At 44.4% G+C, this 25,274-nt stretch overlaps 1 protein-coding gene across 3 annotated transcripts in view; it reads left to right on the top strand.

Annotated features, from left to right (window-relative positions):
• The window catches only part of FRMPD3 (FERM and PDZ domain containing 3), a 655,318-nt gene that overhangs the window by 559,345 nt on the left and 70,699 nt on the right, over positions 1–25,274 (top strand). For all 3 annotated transcript variants that reach the window (XM_029607356.1, XM_029607355.1, XM_029607357.1), the window contains exons 12-13: positions 3,552–3,671; positions 8,963–9,099. In XM_029607356.1, coding sequence (XP_029463216.1) covers positions 3,552–3,671; positions 8,963–9,099 — 257 coding nt within the window. The remainder of the gene's footprint in view (positions 1–3,551; positions 3,672–8,962; positions 9,100–25,274) is intronic.

Genomic DNA, 25,274 nt, shown 5'->3' on the forward strand with positions numbered 1-25,274 from the left:
GTGTTCAAAATCTCTCCTCCTTCTCGATGGGCAGTTGTAAAACACTCTCACCTGAATCCACCCCATTGATGCTCTCAGGTCCCTGCTTGGGTGCCATCTTCTGAAACTTGTTGGAATGCAGTGCCACACCGTTGTCAATGGGGCCACTTTCACTCTTGAATCTCCCTCTTCTCCACACAAACCCTGAGGTGCCAAGGTTCACTGCAGCAAGAAGAAGGATAAACCACTGGAGCCCTAGACTCCCAGGTCAGGTTGCTCTCTCAGGTGTACTTACTATTTTTTTTTTTTGTTATTTAGATTTATATTCCACCCATTCAGTCTCTTCAAAGCAGCTTACATTCAGGTATTGTAGGTATTTCAACAAAAGATTTACTGCAACCAAAATTACTAGAAATCCAGTCCACAACAAAAATTTCTCTAATTTATCTTCACACAAAAATAAAGTACTATTAGCTGAGTCAGTGTCCTTTAGGTTGGCAAGCACTAGGTAAAGACCCAATATTCCTGCTCGAGAGAGAGTGGATGTCACGGAGTGTGAGTCCTTTGGGCTGTGGTGAGATTGGCATTGCCCGGCTGGAAAACCAGCCAGACCCCGCCAACAGCAGGGAAACATGCTCATGCTGCAACAGGGATTAGGCTTCACCTGTACCAACCTTTTCCCCCCCACAGGTTGAGCCCTTAGGTTCTGAGGCTGGCAGGACTTAGGTGAGTGTCCCTCGGAGAGCAGTCAGGCAAGCCAGTAACCAGGCCAAGGTCAGGGCAGGCAGAGTCAGTATCCAAGGCAGAGAGCAGAGCACCAGCAGTCAGACAGCGTAAGGGAAAAGTAGAGGGCAGAGGAGGCAAGAGGCTATGCAGGGATCAAGACTGGAATGAGACAGGCGAGACTGGAGCAAGGCAGGAAGGAGCAGAACTGCAACAAAGCAGGCAGGAGCAGGAACAGGGAAGCAACACGAACTACAGGCAGCGAGGCACGGCAGGAGGACTTGTTGCTGAGGCATCAGCTGAGCAGCATGTGGAGGTTTAAATAGCCCAGTCAGGCTGGCCTCATTTGGAGGTGCTGCAGTCAGGTTCTTGCCACAGGGCCTTTATCAGAGGGTGTTGTGTGCACACCTAAGGCAGCCTGTGGCCACAGTGGTATGGATCGGGATCAGGTCTGTCCGTGGCAGCATCCTGCTGCGATGACGAGGGAGAGCGCCGGAGTGAGTGAGGCCAGCCACAAGATAGCCTCGTGGTTGACCCAATGTTACAATGGGCTCCCAAAACAGTAAGAACGAAACTCTGAAAAGATACTTCTGTTGTTCTCTGTCAGGTCACTGCTGTCCCTCCTTACCTGGGCAGAAGGAATCACAGCACCTTATCTTGACCTCTCAAGGCATATGTGACAATCCTCCTTAGGCAGGAACAGGTGCCCATAAAAAAACAAATACTCTCAGGAAAAACACACAGCCCTCTCAAAAAAAATTATTTCCCATTCCTATAAGATAATCACTTCCATACCTGGGGGATACTGTCCAGGGAATAGTCTCCTCCCCTAGTTCCAGACCCAGTATGGGGAATCTCTCCAGCTACCCTCCTCCTCCTCCTCCAAATCTCTAGAAAAATGCCTGTATCAATCCGTGGGGCCCAACAGATAGGGAACTCTCCAACAAACTCCCCTGCTACTGAAAACTGCAACTCAAAATGCCAAACGCCAACTCAGAATACTACACTTCTCATGCACTGCCTGCTTTTATGGGAAACATCTGATCAATCCAGATAGGTTTCTGTGGAGGTGCCTGCAGAAATGGTCTGCAAGCTGTTCGATCCCTAACAAAAATCCTAACCTAAGATTAGCTAGGGAAAAATGGCTGGTGGAAACCCAAGAATACATGCCACTAATGCACGCACTCTAAACTAGCAATTTGAAATGTGTAAAGGCAAGATTGTTGACTATAGGTATAACAATTCTGTAATCAAACACAGTGTACACAGGTACTTTGTGTGTGGAAAGTGGCTGGATTTGTGGAGGTTGAAAAATAAGCACATACCTTTGCTTTTGGTATGCTGAAAATGTACCCTTGCATGTGTGTAAGATCTCTTTGATCTTATATATATATATGTAATCCCAATTCAGGTTGTTTGCTGAACTTTGCGGGGACCACAATAAATCCTGGAGCTAAGTCCCAATTGTAAAGTCACCAGTCCATTTGCCCTGAGGTGTGGTTCTTTTTTAACAGGGGGAAGGCTGTCCTTCAAGACCCAAGGCATGTAGATAGAATCCCTTCTCAGTGAGTTAATTACAGCTCTTTGGGGTAGGTACACTGGAAAAAAACAAGCTGAACTCAGTGGTGGGGTGTTCCAAATGAAAAGTTTACTTTGATTTGTTCCAAATAATTAATTTCCTTCAACAAAGCTGGTCCCAATTGCATCCATGTTCAGACTGTTCTCGTGGATCAAATGTTTTTCTTCACTCTATCTCTGTCCGTCTCTCTCTCTATGGAAGTGTCCCTCAGTACTGGGACATGAGATTGGTTTACCCTCCAGGAGTGGAAAGATAAGTGTCCCAAGTGAGCCAGGGTATTCAATATGTTGAGGGATCCCTTCTTCAAACAGTACCTGAGGTTTCAGATGAACTCCAGATCTCCAAAAGGCAGTCAGTGTCCTGTGTCCCAGGGGAAAGACCTATGGGGGGGGGGGGTCTCCAGATGTCACGACTCTCCTGCTCCACTTCTCCTCTCCAAAATGCTCCATGGGACCTCTCTGGGGGAAAGACTTTTAGGTTTGGAAGAAATCAGATCTTCACCTTCCCAGCCTATAGGTAAGGAAGGGTGGCTCCCAAACTTCCTCCCCACTAAGAAAAAATACAACAACCCCCCCCCCCCCCCCCCCCCAAAAAAAAAAAAAAATCTTCAAGCCAATGAAAATGCTCTCTCTTTTGTGGCGACTTACCACTGTCCCTCCTCTGATGGTGATGGGGGCACAGCACACCTTCCCTACCCTGACCTCCTAAGGCAGGCCTGTCTCTCCTCCAACCAGGACCAGAGATTCACAAAAGGAAAAATCTCCAAAAACTGGCCTGACTGAAATACAGTTCAATGTACTCAGAACCTGAGGCAAACCCTTCTAGGCAGGGAGTGCACTGGTAAGGGAAAAAAAAAACCATTCTGCTAAAAGTCAGGCTGTGAGGCCAAACCTAAAAACAGGGGACAAAAACAGCTCTTTCCCCCTTCAAACTCCAAACCAAAATGTCACACTGCTTTCTCTACTCCCCTCTCTTATGCACACAGGAGCTCACCACTCCAGCAAGCCTCAGAGAAGGTGCTGTATTGAATGCTGCACCCCCTCTCCTAACTCTCTAACCTCAGGGCTTGGACTAGGGCCATTTAGTGAGCAAGAGGGTCTTTAAATATGTACAGTGAGACTGATCTGTAAAGTCATGAGGAGTCCTTGAAACCAAGCAAGATGGCAATCTCCGAGACTGTAGTTGGGAATCCTACTCCCATACACATTTTGCTTCGATTTGCCTTTTGCCTCAGTGTACAGTTTTGTTCTCTATTCTCCTCCTGGAACAGGTGGTACAGCGGACACATTATCAGGGGATGAAATGTCTCTTCAGAGTGAGCTTCTTTCCCAAAGACCCAGTAGAGCTGCTACGACGAGATCCTGCGGCATTTGAATACCTCTACATCCAGGTACAGAGAGAAGGAATTGCCTCCCTTTGCCATGAAAAGTGAGCAACCCAAAGTCAAGAAAATGCTCAGCACATACCAACAACCATAACACAAAAGGAAATATTGGGAGTAGGGTAAAAATGAATTTTATTGCAGACTAAATACAATGTGGAAAGAGTTGATGATTGGAGATGAAAAAGAATAGTTGTCCTTTTCTTCTTATCAAGCAAAGTGAAGCTTAAAGAAAAGAAACTTACCTAAAGTTAGTGTTTCATAACTGTGCCCCTGATACAGTCCAGGGATGCGCCTCTTCTAGCATAATCTTGCTTGTTCTTTTTCAAATTAGGTTTCTTTAAAGAGGAACATGCATACTCAAAATTCAAAACAGCTTATTGTCCAGCAAAGTAAAAGAACTACTTAGCACAGGGAAGGTGTGGCCTAATGGATAGAACAATGGCAAGAAAACCAGAATTCATATCCCACTCTCATTCATTGACACTCCTTATGATCTTGGGCAAGGCACTTTATCTCCTGTTACCTCAGGTACCCACTTACATTGAATTTTCAAAGGAGTTACATATGTAAATGTAATATGCTATCATAGCAATTTTCAAAAGCCATTTACACGAGTAAAGGACCAGATTTTAAAAGGCCTACGTGCATCTCAGGGATTTACACGCGTAAGTGGCCTTACGCGCACCGGTCCTATTTTCAAAGGCCCGACCATGCGCGTAAAGCCCCGGGATGCATGTAAGTCCTGTGGCTTTGGGAAAGGGGCGGGGTGATTCGGGGGTGGGGGTGGGGTGTGGCTAGAGGGCCCCGGCAAAGCGGCCATTTGCCGCAGTGCAGGGGATCGCGTTCCGGCATGGTGCCAGTGTGCACAACCTGTGCCTGCCCCCTAGGCAGGCACAAAAGGTAAGATAAAGTTTTGGGGAGGGGGCTAGGTTAGGGCTAGGGGACGGGTAGGTTAGGGGAAGGGGAAGGGAGGTTAGTATAGGGGGTTGGTAATTTCCCTCCCAGTCCGCTCCGAAATTGGAGCGGACTGGGAGGGAACTGAGGAAGGCCGCAGGCGTCGGCATGCGCAGAATACACAAGTGTGCACCCCCTTGCGTGCGCCGACCCCCGATTTTATAACATGCGTGCGCACGCATGTTATAAAATCGGGCTTCCATGTGTGCTCGCCAGGTAGTGCGCACACATGGACACGCGCACATTCTTTTAAAATCTACCCCAAAGTGCACTTCCCCGAGTAAATCCTATGAGTGACGTGGCGGGATTCAGAATTTAGCTGGTTTGCATGATGTTCAGCACTAACCGGCTAAGGACCTGATTTACTAAGGCTTTTCTCCCATTTTGTGTCTATGGGAAAAATGCTTAGTGAATCAGGCCCTAAATTTGGTTGAACAAATCTAGGCACTGCACCAGCATCCCTAAATCTATCCAGCCAACCCTTCCTATGTCCCTCTACAAAATAAAAAGTCCCCAACCCCCACCCCGAGTGTAGGCCTCTCTCTCTGCATCAGATTTCAACCTCCCTCCCTCCCAGTACCCGATTCCAAATGTGAAGTGCCCCAAGTCAGTTTCATTTTAAATCGAGTACATTTAACCAGCTAATTGACAAAGTTAGCTGGCTAAATCTTTTTAAGGCCCCCACCCTCCCTCCCAGCATACAATTAAAAAAAATAGAAAGAAGTGCCCCCCCCAATCCTGAATGCTGGCCTTTACCCCTCCCTCCCTTCTAAGTGTTGATTCAAGAAATGAATTGCCCTCTTTCTGACTCCCGCTTTCCAACCACAGGACTGCCCTCCCCTCCCCCTCCTAAAATCAGCCCAGAGCAAGCAGGCAGGAGGAAAGAGGACTTAGCCAGGCAGAACTGATTTTCAGCACTAACCACCTTAGAGGCTAATTTACTAAGCAGCATTAAAATTGGCCCATTAACACACATTATTAACGTGTGCTAAAAGACCAATTTTAACATGTGTTTCATTAAACTCTATGGGGCTTATTTACTAACAACACATGCCAATGCCAGTTAGTAAAGGCCTCTAAGACCTAGAATCATCATTTTGCAATAAATATAGTAAGAATAGTACCTGCGATAAAAAAAAAAAGGGGGGGGCATGGTTAGGGTAATTTTCTAATACCGCTTTGCATAGCTATTTTACTGCAGCGTTATCACAGATAGGCTCTTATTGCATTTTGGGCTGCTTCTGCTGGAGGGTCCATCAAGCTAGGTTGAGAGAAGTTTGTACAAATCTCATCTTTGTGTGAGTTTCCTCACTCCGAAGGACATCAAATCTTCACAAGGGAGCACTGTTCTGTTAGTACGTCTCACTCTGAATGAAAGGTGGCCCCTGATAGCTAACTACTAGAAAGACCTTATAGATAGGTGCTCTCTCTCTCTCTCGCTCTCACACTCAGAGCAATTAAAAGGGGAAGAAAGGATTAAATAAAAACTAATTTGAGACACTAAGGTTGGGAGAAGGATGATGGGTTTTTTGTTTTTTTTTTAATTTATAGTTTATTGAGTTCTTATTAACATTTTACAATAGAAAAAAGAAAATTTCTGGATCACAATACACACTTCTCCATAAAAGAAAAATTAAAAGGTAAATTCATAAGTTATGCATCTCCAAAATTATACAGTCCACTTTATGGGGAGTCAAAAAAACTAGGTAAACTTTTTCAATGAAAAACACAAATCATGTATTTATGGAGAGAAAATTAAATTTTTCCCAGTTTAAATGATCCCAAAACATAAAAGCTGTCACTATGCCCTCATCCACCTTTATCTATAAGAAATGCTTCAAGGTGGGCTGGTAGGATGATGTTTTTTGAGCAATATTGTGTAACTGTAGGTGGCCAGCTTTCAAATACTCTTTTAAGGACATTTTGATTGTGGAAACAGGAATATGTATGAATGCCTCACTCATTTTCTTCTTAACCAAAATAAGGGAATGTCCCTCTGAGTATTGGGCAATTGACTGTCCCTTTGTGTCACTGATTACATCCAAATGTTTTGTGGGATTTGTGGCATTTGATGTTTAAAAATGATCTCCCTAGATTGCAGGAAATGACTAACATAGGGACTTGATACTAGCTGTTCGTGCATACATACACATACTTGCCCCTCTCTCCCTGAACAAAATGCGCATAACAACAATGTGGCATTAAATAATGGCCGCAGTTTATTAAAACATAACCCGAGCCAGCAAATTATACAAAATTCCAAAGTTAATTCCCCCAAACCTCCACCGCCCCCATGCCCCTCTTTCGCTTACCACCGCGTCTCAATGGTAAGCCGACTTTAGGTACCCCCCCCCCATCACTCACCCCGCCATGGCACCAGCGAGGGTAAGCCTGCGGCCTGAGCATCGGCCCCCTCTTGCTCTTTAGGCCTTCCCGTGTAGCAGCCCCAAACTACACGAGCATTTCCCCCCCCCGCCGACTTTAGGCACCCCCCCATCACTCACCCCGCCATGGCACCAGCGAGGGTAAGCATGCGGCCTGAGCATCGGCCCCCTCTTGCTCTTTAGGCCTTCCCGTGTAGCAGCCCCAAACTACACGAGCATTTCCCCCCCCCCCTCCAATGTCCTTTACAATTCCAAATAATACATTAAACATATGGCTCGGGTTTTTCCGCCTCCACTGCGACATATATAATACAAACACTCATAAGATGATTAACAGCAATATAAAATTTCGGGAGGGAGGGAGGGAAGCAAAAACCTGCCCTCTGCTTGCTGTTGAATTCCCAACTGCCGTTCTAAGCTCTGCTCCAGCCTATTGTTTAACTACTGACCAATAGCATAACAGCATTCAAGTTGCTGATGCTGCTATTGGTTACCTAACTCCCCTTTTTTCCCCCACCCCCACCTGCCTTTGCTAATCCTATCCCTTACTCACAGCTGCTCAAGCCCATGTTATCTGCGTCGGGCCGGGACAAGCCCGGACCGCCTTCCTTTATTTTAGAGACTTTTTATGCCTTTCCACTAGGCACCCTATGAATCTCTTTCTTGTTTCACTTGAGTCACTGGACCAAGATCTGCCCTTTCATTGTACCAATTCTATTTAAATCTGCAACACGGCAGTGCAGTAATGCTGAGCCTTCCTTATATAGCATCTACTGTACATGTTCAAATGCAAATAACTGATGGGGCAATTTTGAAACAGCCTATGTAGTTACAAACTATTTCAAACAGTTAACATGAGAGTTACACGCATAAAAATTGCATATTATTCATACAGAAGTGGAATGTGCGTACATATATATTTTGTAAACCTTGCAAGTATGCACCTGCTTGAGGTGTTATATGTAAATTTTAACAGGAGCAAAGGATGGTGTAGAGCCATTTCAGGGTGGGGTTCAGGAGTACTCACACGAGTTGCAAACCTTACTGAACTTGCCCAAACAACTTTTACACCCGCTGACAGATTTGTGCAATTGAAATCAGACTTGTCTTTTGACTGCAGTTTTTGAGTGGGAGTTTTGGGTGAAGTGGTGGGAATTCAGGGTGAAGGGCCTAGGTAGGGTTAGGCAACTCCAGTTGCAGAGAGCCACAAAGAACTCTGGTTTTCAGGATATCCACGATGAATATGCATAAACTATATTTGCATGCAATGGAGGCAGAGCGTGCAAATATGCAGGTAGAAGGCGAGAAGAGGGTGTTATTTCAAATGTTTGCCGTCTCTGTGTCCATAAGCATTTCCACGAGGATGGTGGTGGGAAGGGGGGGGGGGCACGGGGGAGGCAAAACCACTGTATTGGTGCTCGGGTTCCAGAGACCCTTGCTACGCACTGCTGAAGCTGCTTTTTTTGTGCAGGTAGCAGAGAGGGGGAAAATACCAGGTACACTTTTCAAAATGTCATGTACGCATATTACTTTCCTCCCCCGACCTAAACATGCCCAAAGGACACACCCCCCCTGTTTATTGTGGGTAAAAGTATGTTTGCTATGTGCGTACTTTTAATCTCATTTGAGAAGGGCAACTTTCAGTCCGGCTAATTTACCCGGAAAGATACCTAATCCAAATTGTCCTTCCCATGTGTAATTATGATAAGTTGCTCTTCAAAATTCTTTAACTGCTAATACATTTTTAATTGTTAATTATTTATCATTAAAATGCAGATTCCTGGCCTTTCCTAGCTATGAAAAGAACTAGTATTCCACCAGCTAGTTCAGCAATAGTGGATAACGTGTGCCCAGCAACACCTAAATGCTCCATTCACGATATGACGTTTCCTCACAAGTTAGGGTGCTTTTACATATTAGGACCTGGTTGATTTTTAGGTGTTTTTCCATGTTTGCCAGAGCCGAAATGATGTCATTAAGGATCGTTTTGGGGTGGAGCTCAAACCAGAGATGCTGCTGGGGCTCACTGCACTTCACATCTACATCACCGTCTCTGCCACCCGCCCAAGCCAGAAGATCTCCCTGAAAAGCGTGGAGTAAGTCCATCTCTCTCTCCTTCCTTTTCCTAGTGGACGCCAGCACTCTGCACATTTCTCAGGATAAAATGATGATGAAATCCACAGCTAATCAAATCATATTTAATATTTCAGGTAAGGCCCTGTTATGATGTAGGCAAGTCACCACTAGAAGAATAACAAAAAGGGCCATCCCCAAAGCAGGGGGCCTGTATCCAATCCCCAGGCCTGACTTCCCGAGCTAGCAAGAGCCGAGGATGCTATGGACACAAAGGCCTACTGCCCTTTTTTCTGTGAACTTTTTCTTTTCCAGAAGTTGCAGGAAATTATTAAATCCTTGTGCAAACAACAGACTGTTTCAAAACTGTGCAAGCATCCTGCACTTTTTCACCCTATTGTTGTTATAACCAGCCCATTTTGTCCTGCAGACTCAGAAATGTCTGGCTCCGTCCATTGACTAACTAGTACTTTCACAGTCACTAATGGAAGCCCCTCCATCCACCCACAGCTGCTTATCTCCCATGATATTATACCTACATTACTGGCATTGATATGCAGGTCTAATGGTAGAACCATTAATATAACGGATAAGGAGATGAAGTAAGTAGTACTTGACAGTAGGATTACTGCACTATGCAATACGCCCTTCATATATCATTCACAAGATGTACACCCTTAGATTTGGAATGTTTACCTGTATGTATGCCTGGCCTGCCTTTGTAACTCACCCTTTGTCTGGGAGTGTTAAACCTGCACACCGTTGTGTTCTAGTGATTCTCACATGGCATGACGGTATATAGAACACTCAAATAAATAAAATAAGAAATGCTATCTGAAATCTAGGCCACATTTACTTCCAAAATATAATATGAGAAATTTTCTTACTTCCACATCCTTACACTAGACCAAGGGTGCTCAAACCGGTCCCAGCCAGCAGGGATTTCAGGATATCCCTAATGAATATGCATGAGAAATATTTGCATACATAGGGGTGATGCATGCAAATAAATCTCATGAGTATTCATTAGGGATATCCTGACAACATTAGTGGCTGGGGGGAGGGAGGGTTCCAAAGGACCAGTTTGAGCATGCCTGTATTAGACTACATCTTCTTCCTAGGAGAACTGCTGTTAGTATAGATGTCTGTAGCTAACTTTTTCACATAGAGTAGGCACCAACATTCAGACTGAAATATTGAGCCTAAACTGATGGAATTCTAGATATGTTTTTTACTATTAGGCATGACATTTTTCCACAGACTCTGCTGCCCCACTCCAAACTGCGCAATTATTGCTGGTTAAATTCTAATTTTGTCATTTATTGCTTTGATATTATCGGTATTTGTTACAGTTAGGTAATCATTTGGATTTTAAAAGCAATATAGTGACTAAATATACTGGTCTTTCAACCCAACCACTGAAAAACTTTCTTGACATTGATTGGAATCCAGAACTACTCTTTCTTTCAATGTGTCAAAGAAATCCAGCCTGCCTAGATTATACCTCCCGGGTGTTCCCCATTGCATGTGATGATTATAACTGCAATCCAGAAATTACATTTGATTTTACTTTCATAAATAGGATACACACTTTGAAATGTCTGCATGCTAATGCCAGACAGAGAGATGGTGGAAAGAGGATAACCAATGGGACAGTGCTATACCGGGGTACAAATTATATGGCAATGACAGAAAGGAGCAACTTGGTGGCGGGATGGCACTTTATGTCCAGGATGGCATAGAATCCAACAGGATAAAGATCCTGCATGAAACTAAATGTACAATCAAATCTTTATGGGTAGAAATCCCTTGTATGTTGGTGAAGAGAGTAGTGATAGTAGTATACTACAATCCACCTGGCAGTTCTCACAAGCCTACAGAAAGCAGGTCTGATAGCCAACCAGAAGAAATGCCTACTAGGAGTCCAAAAGATACAATAGGGAAGGGGCAAGTTCACCCACAGGCATAGAAAATAGAAGACATCTAATGAATACCTTCTCCCTAGGCCAAGAAGAAAACAAGAGATTTTTTAAGGTACATGGGCTACTATCGGAGGTTTCTACTCAACTTTGCAGAGAGCGCCAAGCCCCCTAAACTGTTCGCTACTATGAAAGGTCCCAAAGAAAGTTGGTTGGTACATGGAGAATGGGGCTGAAGAACACTATGGGGCAGATTTTCAAGGATTTACGCGCATAGGGGGGTTATGTGCACCGGGCCTATTTTCAAAAGGCCCGGCGGCACACATAAAGCCCTGGGACGCATGTAAGACTCCACTGCCTACTTCTTCTATGGGGAGTGGCAAGGAGACACCATGAACACGTCGTGAGGAATGCTGCAAAATTCCAGCACATAGTCTTCCCATATCACTTCCAAGACGCATTGATCCGATGTGATCTCGACCCACCTCTGATAAAAGAGAGATAGGCGTTTCCCTATCTCTTCCTTTCCTCCCGAAGGTAGGTCAGCAAAACTTCATTGGTAAGCACGGGACATTCCGCCACTCAAGCCTGATCCTTTCTTGGACTGTCAGGAACAAAATGACTGAGACCTACCAAGAGGCTGAATCCTCTGAAAGGTTGGGTTTATATAGGGACAAAAATGCTTGGAATTCCTGAGACGACCTCTCATAAAAAAGGGGCACTGCAATTGCTTCTTATCCTCTGGTAACTGGGGAACTGGAGATTCGCTCCACTTACTGGCCAGCTTTTTCCAACTCGCTCCCAAACAAGAGTGAGCCTTTAAAGGGCATTTTTGTAAAATTAGCCTTGGAGGCTGTGTCAGCTGACCAATTCCGCAGCCATAGCTGACGTCTGGACGCCACTACCGAAGCCACTTCTCTGGCCGAGGTACGGACCAAATCACAGCCTGCATCTTCCAAAATGGCGGCAGCGGGTTCCATAACTGCTCTGGAATTCACCGCCGAATCATCCACCTCCTGAGAGAGAAGCAGACAAGAACACGCCACAAGAGCACAATAGGAAGCAATCTGCAAGGTCATCGCCACTGTGTCAAAGGCCTGCTTAAGGATAGATTCAATCCGCCTATTATGCACATTCTTCAAAGTCGCTCCTCCCTTCTCTTTAGATATGGCGTAGACAAGTGCATCCACTTTAGGAAAATGCAAACATTCTCTTGCAGCTGGATCCAGAGGGTTTAGGCCTTCCAATGTCCAACCCCCTTTGAAATTTGCCTCCAGGGCATCCCATTCAAAATCAATCAATTCTTGAATGGCGTCCATAACAGGAAAAAAGCAAGAGGCTTTACACAAGGAGACCAAAATGGGATTCTTCTTCGGCTCTGACATAGAATCCATCTCAGGCACTCCCAGCATCTTCACTGTCTGGGAAATCAGGGCTGGTAGCTCATCTCTATGAAAGAACCATAACATGGTTTGATACGGCTCCAAACCATGAGGAATTTCACCATCTTCCAAGGAATCAGGATCCGCCTCATCATCCGTGTCATCCAGGTCCCCACCAAGAATACCCTTGGTGAACCAAGGCATGCCACAGCACTTAACCATAGAATTGGAAGAAGGTGGTGCCACTGGCTGAGGGTCTGACATGACAGGAGTGGGCAAAGCAGAGGACCTCGCCTGATCAAAGGCTTTTAAACCTTGAAAAAACTCCATCCAAGAAAAAGCAGCCAGATCCAGACCAAGCCCAGAAGGTACCAGAGTGGTCCCAACTCTCCTGTGGAGGGCCAGTCAAGGGAGTACCAAGATCTGGTGCACTTCCAGCCAAAACCATAACCGGACCATCATCAGAATGAGAGATCCAGGCTTAACAATATCCAAGGAAGACAACTCTCCCTGAGCATCCAAACAGCACTGACACAAGTTAGAAGACAGGTCAGACTGAGAAGCCCTAATATGATAGGCAACACAAAGAGAAAGGTGCTTAGGATTTTTGTTTACTGACACCATGAGTGGTGGTAGCTGTGCATTCAAACAGCTCGCACTTTAAAAAGTTGCACGCACAAATTATAGGCACCCAGCAATAAGCATGACAAGGCGCCTTCACTACTAATGTGCCCTGCTGGAGCGTATCATCATTCTCAAAATGGTTATGCACGCAACAGTTGTGCCTTGCACTTTGCGCACACCATGTGCACTGAGCCAATGCATTGCGTACACCAGCATCCTGTAGAGGGCAGTAAAGCATGCACAAGAGTGCGCAAAAACGCTGTCACGGCCTACCATGCGGTGCGCAGAGAAAAGCCTAACGCAGGGCTTAGCCCACATGGGCCGCTCAACCCGCCAGCCTACCCAGTTCCGCTAACCCCAATGGGAGCGGGAATGACGTTGGGACAGCGCACCAAGCACAGAGACCAAATGAAGGCCTAAAAAACTCCTAACTGTGTCTGTGGTAAAAATTATTTTCTTTTCTATTTTTTTTTTTTTTTTAACTTACTGGAGCTCAGCGCTTACAAGCTGAGTACAGAGACGGTCTCCGGCTGTGGGGGTAGAAGGCATCTGCCATCACCATTGCGCTCAGCCTTCTGCACCTGCTAACTTTCAGCTGTACAAGCAGCTAAGTCCATGTCGGGAACCGGCTACTGGACCAAGGCACACCTCTGAGGGACAACGGAAATCTCCTCAGGAACTCTCAACTGGGGGAGGGACTTTAGGTATCACCACAAGAGAGAGGGGCTTTCATTTTTCAATATAAAATTCTCATTTCAAAAGTCACAGTTGTCCCCTTAGGGAGATGTACATCCACCATCTGCTGGAGACGGAGAACACTGATAAGCTGGGGCCACTGCAGGAGTATATATACACTATGAAGTCAGCTTGCTCAGTCTCCATCGACTGGCCGGAAGCATAATCCACTGATCCTGAGTCCATCTGTATACATGCTAGGAAATTCAGAATTAGCCAGTTAACTTATCCAGCTATCTCAGCTCTTCTTCGTTACACCCATTCCCTGCCTCTGACTTGTCCAGCTAAAAACTTAGGGGCAGATTTTTAAACAGTACACGAGCGCGTACTTTTGTTCGCGTACCCAGCGCAAACAAGAGTACGCCGGATTTTAGTAGATACGTGCGTAGCTGCGCATATCTTTTAAAATCCTGGGTCGGCACGCGCAAGGCTGCGCAAAATCGGCAGCCTGCGCGCACCGAGCCACGCAGCCTGCCTCTGTTCCCTCTGAGGCTGCTTCGAAATCGGAACGGCCTTGGAGGGAACTTTCTTTCCGGCGCCCTCCACCTTCCCTTTCTTTCCCCTAACTAACCCACCCCCCGGCCCTAATTCCCCCCCCCCTATCTTTATTGCGAAAGTTACGCCTGCCCAAGGCAGGCGTAACTTGCGTGCACTAGGCTGGTTGCCGGTGCGCCATGTTCCGGTCTGGGGGCTGGTCCGGAGGCCGGGGCCACGCCCCCGGAATACCCCTGGGCTGGAACCACGGCCGCTGCCCCGCCCCCCAGAACGCCTCCGATGACGCGCCGGGCATGACACGCCCCCCGACACGCACTCGACACGCCCCCCCAGGAAAGCCCCGGGACTTACGCGCGTCCCGGGGCTTTGCACGCGCTGGCAGCCTATGCAACATAGGCTCGGCGCGCGCAGGGGGAGCTTGGGGCAGATTTTCGGGGGGTACGCGCATATCTTATGCACGTACCCCTTTGAAAATCTGCCCCTTAGTCAGATTAGTGACTCATCCGACTAAGTGGTACCCGGCCTCAACATGATTAAAATAAAACAAATAAATAAATATACCTATACCTATCTCTCTCTCTCTCTCTCTCTCTCTCTCTCTCTCTCTCTATATATATATATATATATATATATATATACACACACACACATAATAGTTCAAATAACAGTACCATAAGGTTACAGAAAGAACAATAACAACTAGGACAGTTTCCATGTTTTAAGAAAGGGGCGAATGTGAATGTAGTAAAAAGTATACATTTAGCTATTTATGCCTGTTTTGTCAAATATTTTCCCTTTAAATTTTAAAACATGGTAAGAATTTTGAGACAGTAACATTTTAAAACTATTTTCTGCAAAGACAAAAGCCTAGTTTTATATTTTTGGTTTCATCGTAGACATATCTGCATACATCTCCCATCTAATTATATGAGAGGGAGATTGAATGGAGCACCTTCTGCTTTCCAGCCACACAGCTCCTTGGCCTAGTGTAATGGTAGTGGTAGATGTTCATCAGGATTTGCAGATTCAATCAATCTCACCAGGGCGAGAGATGAACACTGCTGCTATAGCTTCCATCTATCTCTCTCTACCACCCATCCCCGGAATTGGAAAAACTGGCTCAAATATGCTGAATGACAGCTGCTGCTGTGTCACAGGGTGCCTAAAACCAACAAGCATGAATAGTGTATACTTGCTTGCTGGAATAGTTACCCTGGACATGAGAGCAATAGCAAATAAAACAAAACAATCAAAACAAGCTGAAAACCCTAGACATCTGCTACATGGCCACACGACAGCTGCTGACTACCTGAAACCACAGAATAATTTCTTAACTACAGCAGATTCACTCAAAAGAATAAATGATGGTTATGAAAGTATGGACATTTTTTGTACATGACTTGATATGTTTAATGAAGACTTCAAAATGCCCATTGATATTAACAAACGCTGTGCAGTCCAAACAGATGTGCAATAAGGGGCAGATTTTTAAAAAGTATGTGCGCGCGTGCTTTAGTTCGCGCAACTGGCGCAAACAAAAGTACGCTGAATTTTAAAAGCTGCGCGCACAAGGCTGCGCAAAATCGGCAGCCTGCGCGCACTGAGCCGCGCAGCCTGCCTCCGTTCCCTCCGAGGCCACTCCGATTTAGGGAACTTTCTTTCCGGCGCCCCCCACCTTCCCTTTTCTTCCCCTAACTAACCTGCCCCCAGCCCTAACTAATTCCCCCCTACCTTTATTTCAAAAGTTACGCCTGCCCAAAGCAGGCGTAACTTGCGTGCGCCAGGCCAGCTGCCGGCGCGCCATGTTCCGGTCCGGGGGCTGGTCCGGAGGCCGCGGCCACGCCCCTGGAATGCCCCTGGGCCGGAACCATGGCCACGGCCCCACCCCCAGAACGCCCCCGATGACGTGCCGGCCGCGACACGCCCCCGACACGTCCCTGACACGCCCCCCAGGAAAGCCCCGGGACTTGCGTGCAAGATAGGCTCGGCACGCGCAGGGTGTGGAAGGGGCAGATTTTCAAAGGGTTACGCGCGTAACCCCCGAAAATCTGCCCCTAATCTTATTTATTTATAATCTTTTCTATACTGTCGCTAAGTTATATACCATCGCAACGGTTTACATGTAGGCACATAAAATAAGGTAGGTGAATGCGTACTATAGTACATTCTAACAGGTGCCACAAAAGGTTCAGTTACAATATATCGTTAAAGACAATCAATTGTTTAGTGAAGTAGGTCATGACCAGGTGTACCTGTAAGGTACTGTTCAGGGGCAAAATTCATATTCATAGTATGCTTAAGACAAGAGTCAGCTGATTGAAATACAGAACACAGAAGCAAAAGACGCATGTGACTCCAGTAAAACACAACCCGCAGAACATCTGTTGATCTGCTATTTCCTGAGGGGTCCATACAATGTGGGACCTTGCCAGGGCTGTGATTGGGCCATAGCATGCACCCAATACATGACAACCCTATTATTGTGGTGGCAGGAAACAGAAAGAAAACCACCTCAGTGCTTGGATATTTGTGACCCTGATCATGCTATTGTACCTCCTTAAGCCATAATGTAACTTATTAACTAAGGCCCCAGTGTAATAAGACACATTTGGCCATGCACACATGTTAGCGCAGGATTGTGTCACTTGTGTGCAGATGTTTGTGAATGTAAGTTTACTCCCAATTTAACAAGGAATTTAATGACAAAGCAATATGCACACATCCTACTGCTAACATGTGAGCATGAATTAGCATTCCTCCATTCAAATCCCATATTAATCAAACCATTAGCTATTACTGTTCAGTGCAGAGAGGTGTGTAGAGTTACCACATTTTCATAATACTGGAAATTAACTCCAGGTCAGAGATGAAATAAAAATTATGGTGCTAGTATTACTCTATAGGGCTGAACCTGGAGTTCATGGTGCCCAGGTCTTGTACATGGCATTTATGCACAGAAAACATACTTTCTGAATAAATTGTATTTATGTGCATAATTTACATTTTGTGTTCTTAAATCATTTTTGTACAGAGAAGGTACAGCTTGTTCATACAAAATATGTTCTTTGTGCAGAAAACAAGTTTTGTGGCCACAAATTATATTTTATGCATGCAAAGCATGCCTTCTGTGCACATTTTTGGGTTAGCATGCTTTTTTATAACACCCGATGCATGAGCGTACCATTAGCTTTCTGCATTGGGAGTTAACTCAATTTTTACCTAATGAGTAAAGAAAATGTGAGCTAAAATTTAGCTCACAATTTTTACACACCTTTTATTAGATTGAACCCTAATAATATTATTACAATGATTTTTGGAGAAGGGGCCATATTTATTTATTTATTTATTTATTTTTATTTTTTCTATACCGATGTTCCTGTATACTATACATATCGCACCGGTTTACATGGAACTGAACTGTCGCCACAGGGGCGGAATACATTATAACATGTTGACATAGAACTTAAGGGAGAACGTTCATGAACAAGGTAAACTGAGGCAGGGTGTAAAAAAACTATGTACATTCTGGGTTTGAGAAGGTGATCTGGGTACACCGTCATAAAGAGAATGTAAAGTGATGTAGGTAGAGACTGACTCTTCAACAAGTTTTAGCTTTCCTGGAAAGCACTGGTGATGCAGGGAACGTAGTTGGAAAGAATATGTAAAGTGGTGAAAGTGATGTGGGTATTGATATTAATATATTAATATACATTAATACATTATGTTTTAATATACATATTATGTAATTCACTGTTGTATACAGGGCCATAGGTTGACTGCTGAAATTGGTGGTGCACCAGAAATTTTGCTGCTGCCAGGTACCCTAGAACACAGTCCACCCTCCTCCATTATCCTGTGAGCATTCTTTGATTCAAAAAGCCTAGCAATTTTATGTTCACAGCAACCCAATCCTTAGAGGGAACATTAGCTAATCCCTTAAAATAATCCCAGCAGTTTAAAATCTGCCCGACAGTCTCTCACAGTGACACACACGCTATCATACAGATGTACACACATACATGCACACACAGGCACACAAGATCTCACACAGAAGCACAAGGCACTCACATATACAGGGTATTGTACAGACATATCCACACCTTCATAGGCTCTCACACAGATAAATACACACGGGCAGATTTTAAACATTTTTTATTTATTTAAAATCTTTTCTATACCGTCGTTAAGCAGACGCCATCACAACGGTTCACAATAGGCCACCTAACTACATGCTGCATAGAAATGTCTTAAATTATAACAATTAAACAGGTGCCATCAAAATACTGTAACATAGTTTCATAATAAGTATTAATTGGTGGGTGTTGTAAGTCATGTCCACTTTTCTCTGTATCAGCTATAAGATAAAGTACTACTTAACTCTAGTTCTTTGTTGTTGAGAGAAAAAAGAAAGAAAGAATAAAAAAATAAAAATGAGAAACACACAAATTAAGTAAAAAGGTGTGTGTGTGGGAGTTCTACTGACCGCAACTTACATTTCCCTGGGTTCTACTCTCCATTCTCTTTGTGGTATGCTTGCTTAAATAGCCATGTTTTTAAACTTTTTCTGAAGGTTTTGATGTTTCTTTGCAATCTGATTTCTAAAGGCATATTGTTCCATATTAAAGGTCCTGAGGGAATAGTTAGCAGTGCTTTGTTTGCTGATCGTAGGTTTCTGTGGGGGACGTGTACATGGAGGATTTTATAACATGCTGCCATGCGCATGTTATAAAATCCAGGCTCGGCGCGTACAAGGGGGTGCACACATGTGCACCTTGCACTCGCTGAGTCTGAGAGGAGCCCCAATGGCTTTCCCCGTTCCCTCCAAGGCCGCTCCAAAATAGGCTTGGCGCGCGCAGGGGCAGATTTTCTCGGGTTACACACGTAGCCTTTGAAAATCTGCCCCACAGGCACACAAGATCTCACACAGACACACACATGCACACAGGCTCTCACACATGCATGCTCACAGGCTCTCATACATACAGGCTCTCATACAGATATATGCACACACCCACAGGCTCTGACAAACACACATACATGCACATAAGATAAGGCCATCGCGGAAATATTAAATTATTTTTTTTCTTCAGTGTTTACTGAAGAGGATGTTGGGGAGGTACCCATACTGGAGAAGGTTTTCATGGGTAATGATTCAGATGGACTGAACCAAATCACGGTGAACCCAGAAGATGTGGTAGGCCTGATTGACAAACTTAAGAGTAGTAAATCACCTGGACCGGATGGTGTACACCCCAGAGTTCTGAAGGAACTAAAAAATGAAATTTCAGACCTATTAGTAAACATTTGTAACCTGTCATTAAAATCATCCATTGTACCTGAAGACCGGAGGATAGCTAATGTAACCCCCATATTTAAAAAGGGCTCCAGGGGCGATCCGGGAAACTACAGACCGGTTAGCCTGACTTCAGTGCCAGGAAAAATAGTGGAAAGTATTCTAAACATCAAAATCACAGAACATATAGAAAGACATGGTTTAATGGAACAAAGTCAGCATGGCTTTACCCAAGGCAAGTCTTGCCTCACATGTGGATAAAGGTGAACCTGTAGATGTAGTGTACTTGGATTTTCAGAAGGCATTTGACAAAGTTCCTCATGAGAGGCTTCTAGGAAAAATAAAAAGTCATGGGATAGGTGGTGATGTCCTTTCGTGGATTACAAACTGGCTAAAAGACAGGAAACAGAGAGTAGGATTAAATGGACAATTTTCTCAGTGGAAAGGTGTGGGCAGTGGAGTGCCTCAGGGATCTGTACTGGGACCCTTACTTTTCAATATATTTATAAATGATCTGGAAAGAAATACGACAAGTGAGGTAATCAAATTTGCATGTGATACAAAATTGTTCAGAGTAGTTAAATCACAAGCAGATTGTGATAAATTGTAGGAAGACCTTGTGAGGCTGGAAAATTGGGCATCAAAATGGCAGATGAAATTTAATGTGGACAAGTGCAAGGTGATGCATATAGGGAAAAATAACCCATGCTATAGTTACACAATGTTAGGTTCCATATTAGGTGCTACTACCCAAGAAAGAGATCTAGGCGTCATAGTGGATAACACATTGAAATCGTCGGTTCAGTGTGCTGCAGCAGTCAAAAAAGCAAACAGAATGTTGGGAATTATTAGAAAGGGAATGGTGAATAAAACGGAAAATGTCATAATGCCTCTGTATCGCTCCATGGTGAGACCGCACCTTGAATACTGTGTACAAGTCTGGTCGCCGCATCTCAAAAAAGATAATTGCGATGGAGAAGGTACAGAGAAGGGCGACCAAAATGATAAAGGGAATGGAACAGTTCCCCTATGAGGAAGGACTAAAGAGGTTAGGACTTTTCAGCTTGGAGAAGAGACGACTGAGGGGGGATATGATAGAGGTGTTTAAAATCATGAGAGGTCTAGAATGGGTAGATGTGAATCATTTTTTTACTCTTTCAGATAATAGAAAAACTAGGGGGCACTCCATGAAGTTAGCATGGGGCTCATTTAAAACTAATCGGAGAAAGTTCTTCTTCACTCAATGCACAATTAAACTCTGGAATTTGTTCCCAGAAGATGTGGTTAGTGCAGTTAGTGTAGCTGTGTTTAAAAAAGGATTGGATAAGTTCTTGGAGGAGAAGTCCATTACCTGCTATTAATTAAGTTAACTTAGATAATAACCACCTCTATTACTAGCAACGGTAACATGGAATAGACTTAGTTTTTGGGTAATTGCTAGGTTCTTATGGCCTGGATTGGCCACTGTTGGAAACAGGATGCTGGGCTTGATAGACCCTTGGTCTGACACAGTATGGCATGTTCTTATGTTCTTATACTGACACACACACATGCACACAGGCCTTCACACATACAGGCTCTCGTACAGATATATGCACACACCCACAGGCTCTGACAAACACACATACATGCACATAAGATCTAACACTGACACACACACATATGCACACAGGCTCTCACACACTCATGCACATACCCTCAGGATCTCAGGCAGACACACAAGGTCTCACACAGAGATACACACACCATGGCCCCACCAACCTCCTTTTCACTTTGAGTCATGGTTGGATGGGGACCCCCATTGCCCCCTTGAGCCTCCTCTTCACTTCCTGCCATGGTGAGATGGGCAGCACCTTGGCACCGCAGGCCTCCTCTTCGAGCCATAGTGAGATGGACTCTGCCACAGCCCCACTGGCCTCCTTTACACTTTGGGCCATGACAGGATGCACTCCGCCATGGCCCCACCGACCCTCTCTTCATTTTGGGCCATAGTGGAATGGGTTCTGCCATGGCCCAGCTGGCCTCTTCTTCATTTCAGGCCAGGAAGGGATGGACACCGCCATGGTCCAACCAGCTTTCCTGCACTGGGAGGGGGGCGAGCTACCTGCGCCCACAGTAACAGTTGTGCACAAGCACACGTGTGCAGCTTAGAGCTGCACGCGTGTGCCAGCACAGAACTTTTCCCACGTACACGTGCAGCTTAGAGGGAACATTAGTGGTGGTCAGCAGCAGTGTTGTTCAGGTGGAAGAGCCAAGGAAGACAGAATAGCTTCCCAAGTTTTTGGTGCGTGGCATACCCTATTTTAAAGTTGGTGGTGCCTGTGCACCACTATGCACTATGAACATTATACTCATGCTTGTATAATACTTCCAAGTTTGTGCTTTCTATGAGGTAAATATTAAAGGGGTTTCCCTTAGTTTGTGATAATAAATAATAGCCTTTTCTTATCATTTATGCTATCAGAGCGGGGTTTTCAATTCCAAGCCAGGGATGCCATAAACAGGCCTGGTTTTCAGGATATCCACAATAAATATTCATCAGATATCTTTTCTGCAAATGGCTGAAGAATCTGCTTAATTTGCATATTTTGGTTACTCTGAACCCCTGATTTGTTTGTGGTTCTTGAGGACTGGAGCAGAGAAGCAAAGCAGGAAAGCACATATATATTCCAGTTATCCAGAGCTTCCCAAACCTGTCCTTGGAGCTCCTCAGCCAGTCAGGATTTCAGGATATCCACAATGAAAATGCATGAGATACATTTCCATTCACTGGGATTCGAATGTATGTTAATTTATCTCATGCACTGTGGATATCCTGAAAATCTGACCAGCTCTAGGATCCCCAGGAGAGATTTGAGAAGCTCTGTGTTACATGCTAAACAATACTGCAGCATCTCCGATTCAGGTGCCAGATAATGTCAGCTAACGGCTCACCAGCAATCTCCAAACATTCACAAGCAACATCACCCACAAAAATGGACTGTGTGAAATTAAAAGCCATTTTATTCAAAGTGTGTAAGTTCAAGAAGCAGTGGGGGACAGGGTTGTTAAGGAAGCAGCACTAGAGGAAAAAACAAGTTTTGTAGATTAAAACTGCTCCCTCGGGGGAAAATGATATGTTTTGAATAAAATGGCTTTTTAATTTTCGTACTGTAAGTTTTGTGTGCCTCAGCGTTGCCTTGTGAGAATTTGCTCCAGCTGCAATCCCATTGGCCAAAGGCTCTGGCTTCTTGTAAACATGGCATGCCATTTCTGGAGATTTATTCCAGGAAACACAATTTGAATGATTAAATACATAAAATCACTTAGGGAAATTACAGCTCTTGGATCTGTAAGGAAAATGAACCCTTTGAACAGAGATGTCAGGACCTGAGCCCCAGTGTCTCATGTTTCAATTTCTACGCTCCCACATGCCTCCCAAACAATGGAAGTTATCTTTCTCTATCATTGCTTTCATATGATCATGCCACATCCCCCTTCTTCCTTACTCTTCTCCCATTTTGTGGCATGCCTGTGTGGTGTGGTATGGTCTTAACTTGCAACCAATTGTTTCCTTTCACCCTCTTTGTATGTATCTGTTTCAACATTATACCCCTATCTTTTCTTATGCTAACTTTCACAATAAAGCAGTTTGCTCCCTATTAGAGGAATGCATTATCATTTTCATACTTTTCCCCCCTCTTCTAAGTTTACTTATTCCTTTCTTGAAGTTTGCAAGAGATCATAATAAAAGACCGAAGTTCCCCTCCCCCAGTCAGCACGGAAACATTTTCCACGGTTGACGTAACCATATCTGATCCGTGACATCCAGCTAATCAGACTTCGGCTCTGTTTTGTGGTGGTGAGACTACAGGTTCCTTGCTTCCTCACAGAATTTCGCATGCACAGAAAACAGCTTTTGAAACTCGAGATAAAGAAGTTCTCTAGAAAAAAGTCTGCAGCCTTTGACAGAGGAAATCAGTTGTTTTCAATACGTAATAATATATTAAATGCTGGCAGAAAAAGCCCCAAGTGGTCCATCCAATCTGTTCAGCAAGTTTTTTTTAAAAGGGTAGTAAAGAAAGCCGACTCCGGCGGCACTTTATAAAAAGCAACTCTTTTTGCTGTTGCAATTCTCTTGAGGCTGTGATATTCTCCAAGAAGATCAAATTTGCGCTTCAGCCCAGGAGCTCTCATTCTGGGCTTCGAAGCTAACAAGAGATGCGGCTATGTGGAAGGGCATTTGTAAATAATCCCTGTCTTTATTACATGCCAAATGATTATGGCAGATAAAATTAAAATAATCTGAATGTGCTGCTTTCCTGCAAGTTTCTGAAGCTGGAGTATATTGCCTTCTGTGTGAAGAAAAAGCTTTTCAAAGCCACTTAAAATCCTGCGGAATCTTTTAGTCAAGTAAGAGTGGGAGATGAATTAGCAAGACCAGGTCAACAGAATTATTATATCCTTCCTGTGGGAAAGATGTTATTTCCCTCCCTGTAATCTTAAGCATAATGGTTTATTCCTCATAAATGTAAACTTTCCTATTCTGAGTCAGAGTTGAGTGTTGTTCTAAGTTGAATAAAGAATCATGTTAACCACTCATGTCACCGCCTGCTTCTCAGAGAAATAACACACGTCCCTCTTTCTGCCTTAGATACTTGTCATTGAGTGATTAAATAAAATAATGCTGAGAACCAAAAAGAACTGGTGTTCTCCTCAGACAGGAATATTTATTTTTAATAAAAGACAACATAGAAACAGTTTCTCTTCTTTAGAGCTTGCAAAAATGTGTCCAGAACAGTCACATACTGCTGGTGTTTCCTTTCTAGAAACTTCAGAATTTTCAGACTTCAATGTAGAAAATCCACTTAAGGCCTTTTGATGATTCCAAACATATTGCCCTGACATTAAATCTTCATTTTCAGGGTATATTCATCAGCAGGACCTCTGTTAGGCATTCAATGGAAAGAACAATGTCCACCTACTCACTCAGATATGGAGGAAATGGTAACCAATCAATGGGTGCATCCTGACTGCAGAACCAAAAAACTTCAAAAGTTAAAGTTTGATAAATGGATTAACTCCAGCTGTAGCCTCTGCTGTTTATAGGACTGTCAAAAGAACACATATTCCCATTGAAAGAAACTCTACATTAAAGGATTATACAGATCATTGGGATCATTTTGCATTGCAGTCAGCGGTGTATTTTGCATATGTAAACCCCCCCCGTGTCCTCATCACAAAAGGAGACATTTATGGCTTGGGCTACTGCAGCTGCAGCAGTGGCTCCTTTCCCAAGTGAGGGGGACGCTATTCTTCAAGACCCTTGCGGTTTGGACTATCAGTCATGCCCATACTCAAATGATAGGGATGTGCATTCATTTTTGACAAATGCTGACAGTGCAACAAATGAGACCTTTGGAACAATCCAAAAAATGACTTTTCTCAAAACTAGCCCAACATTTTTGTGTATTTTCATTTTTGAGCCAAAAAGAAAAACATGGGCCTCCTGAAGGACCACTAGATCCCTGTCTTCCCAGCAAAATGAAGCCCGGTGCCTGGGCCTCCCCCAGGTCCCTCTGACTCCCGCTCTCAGCCACAGAAATCTAGCACCCTTTGAGATGGAGGGCAAAGTGACATCACTTTAGCACCTTTCTGCAGGTCTCGTGCACCACTTAGAAAGCACCAAGAGAGAGTGCGGAGAAAGTGAGCCCAAGTAAGAGATACCCAGACCACACACACACACACACACTAATGTACAATTTACTATA

The sequence above is a fragment of the Rhinatrema bivittatum genome, chromosome 6, assembly GCF_901001135.1.
Source record: "Rhinatrema bivittatum chromosome 6, aRhiBiv1.1, whole genome shotgun sequence".
Taxonomy (NCBI): domain Eukaryota; kingdom Metazoa; phylum Chordata; class Amphibia; order Gymnophiona; family Rhinatrematidae; genus Rhinatrema; species Rhinatrema bivittatum.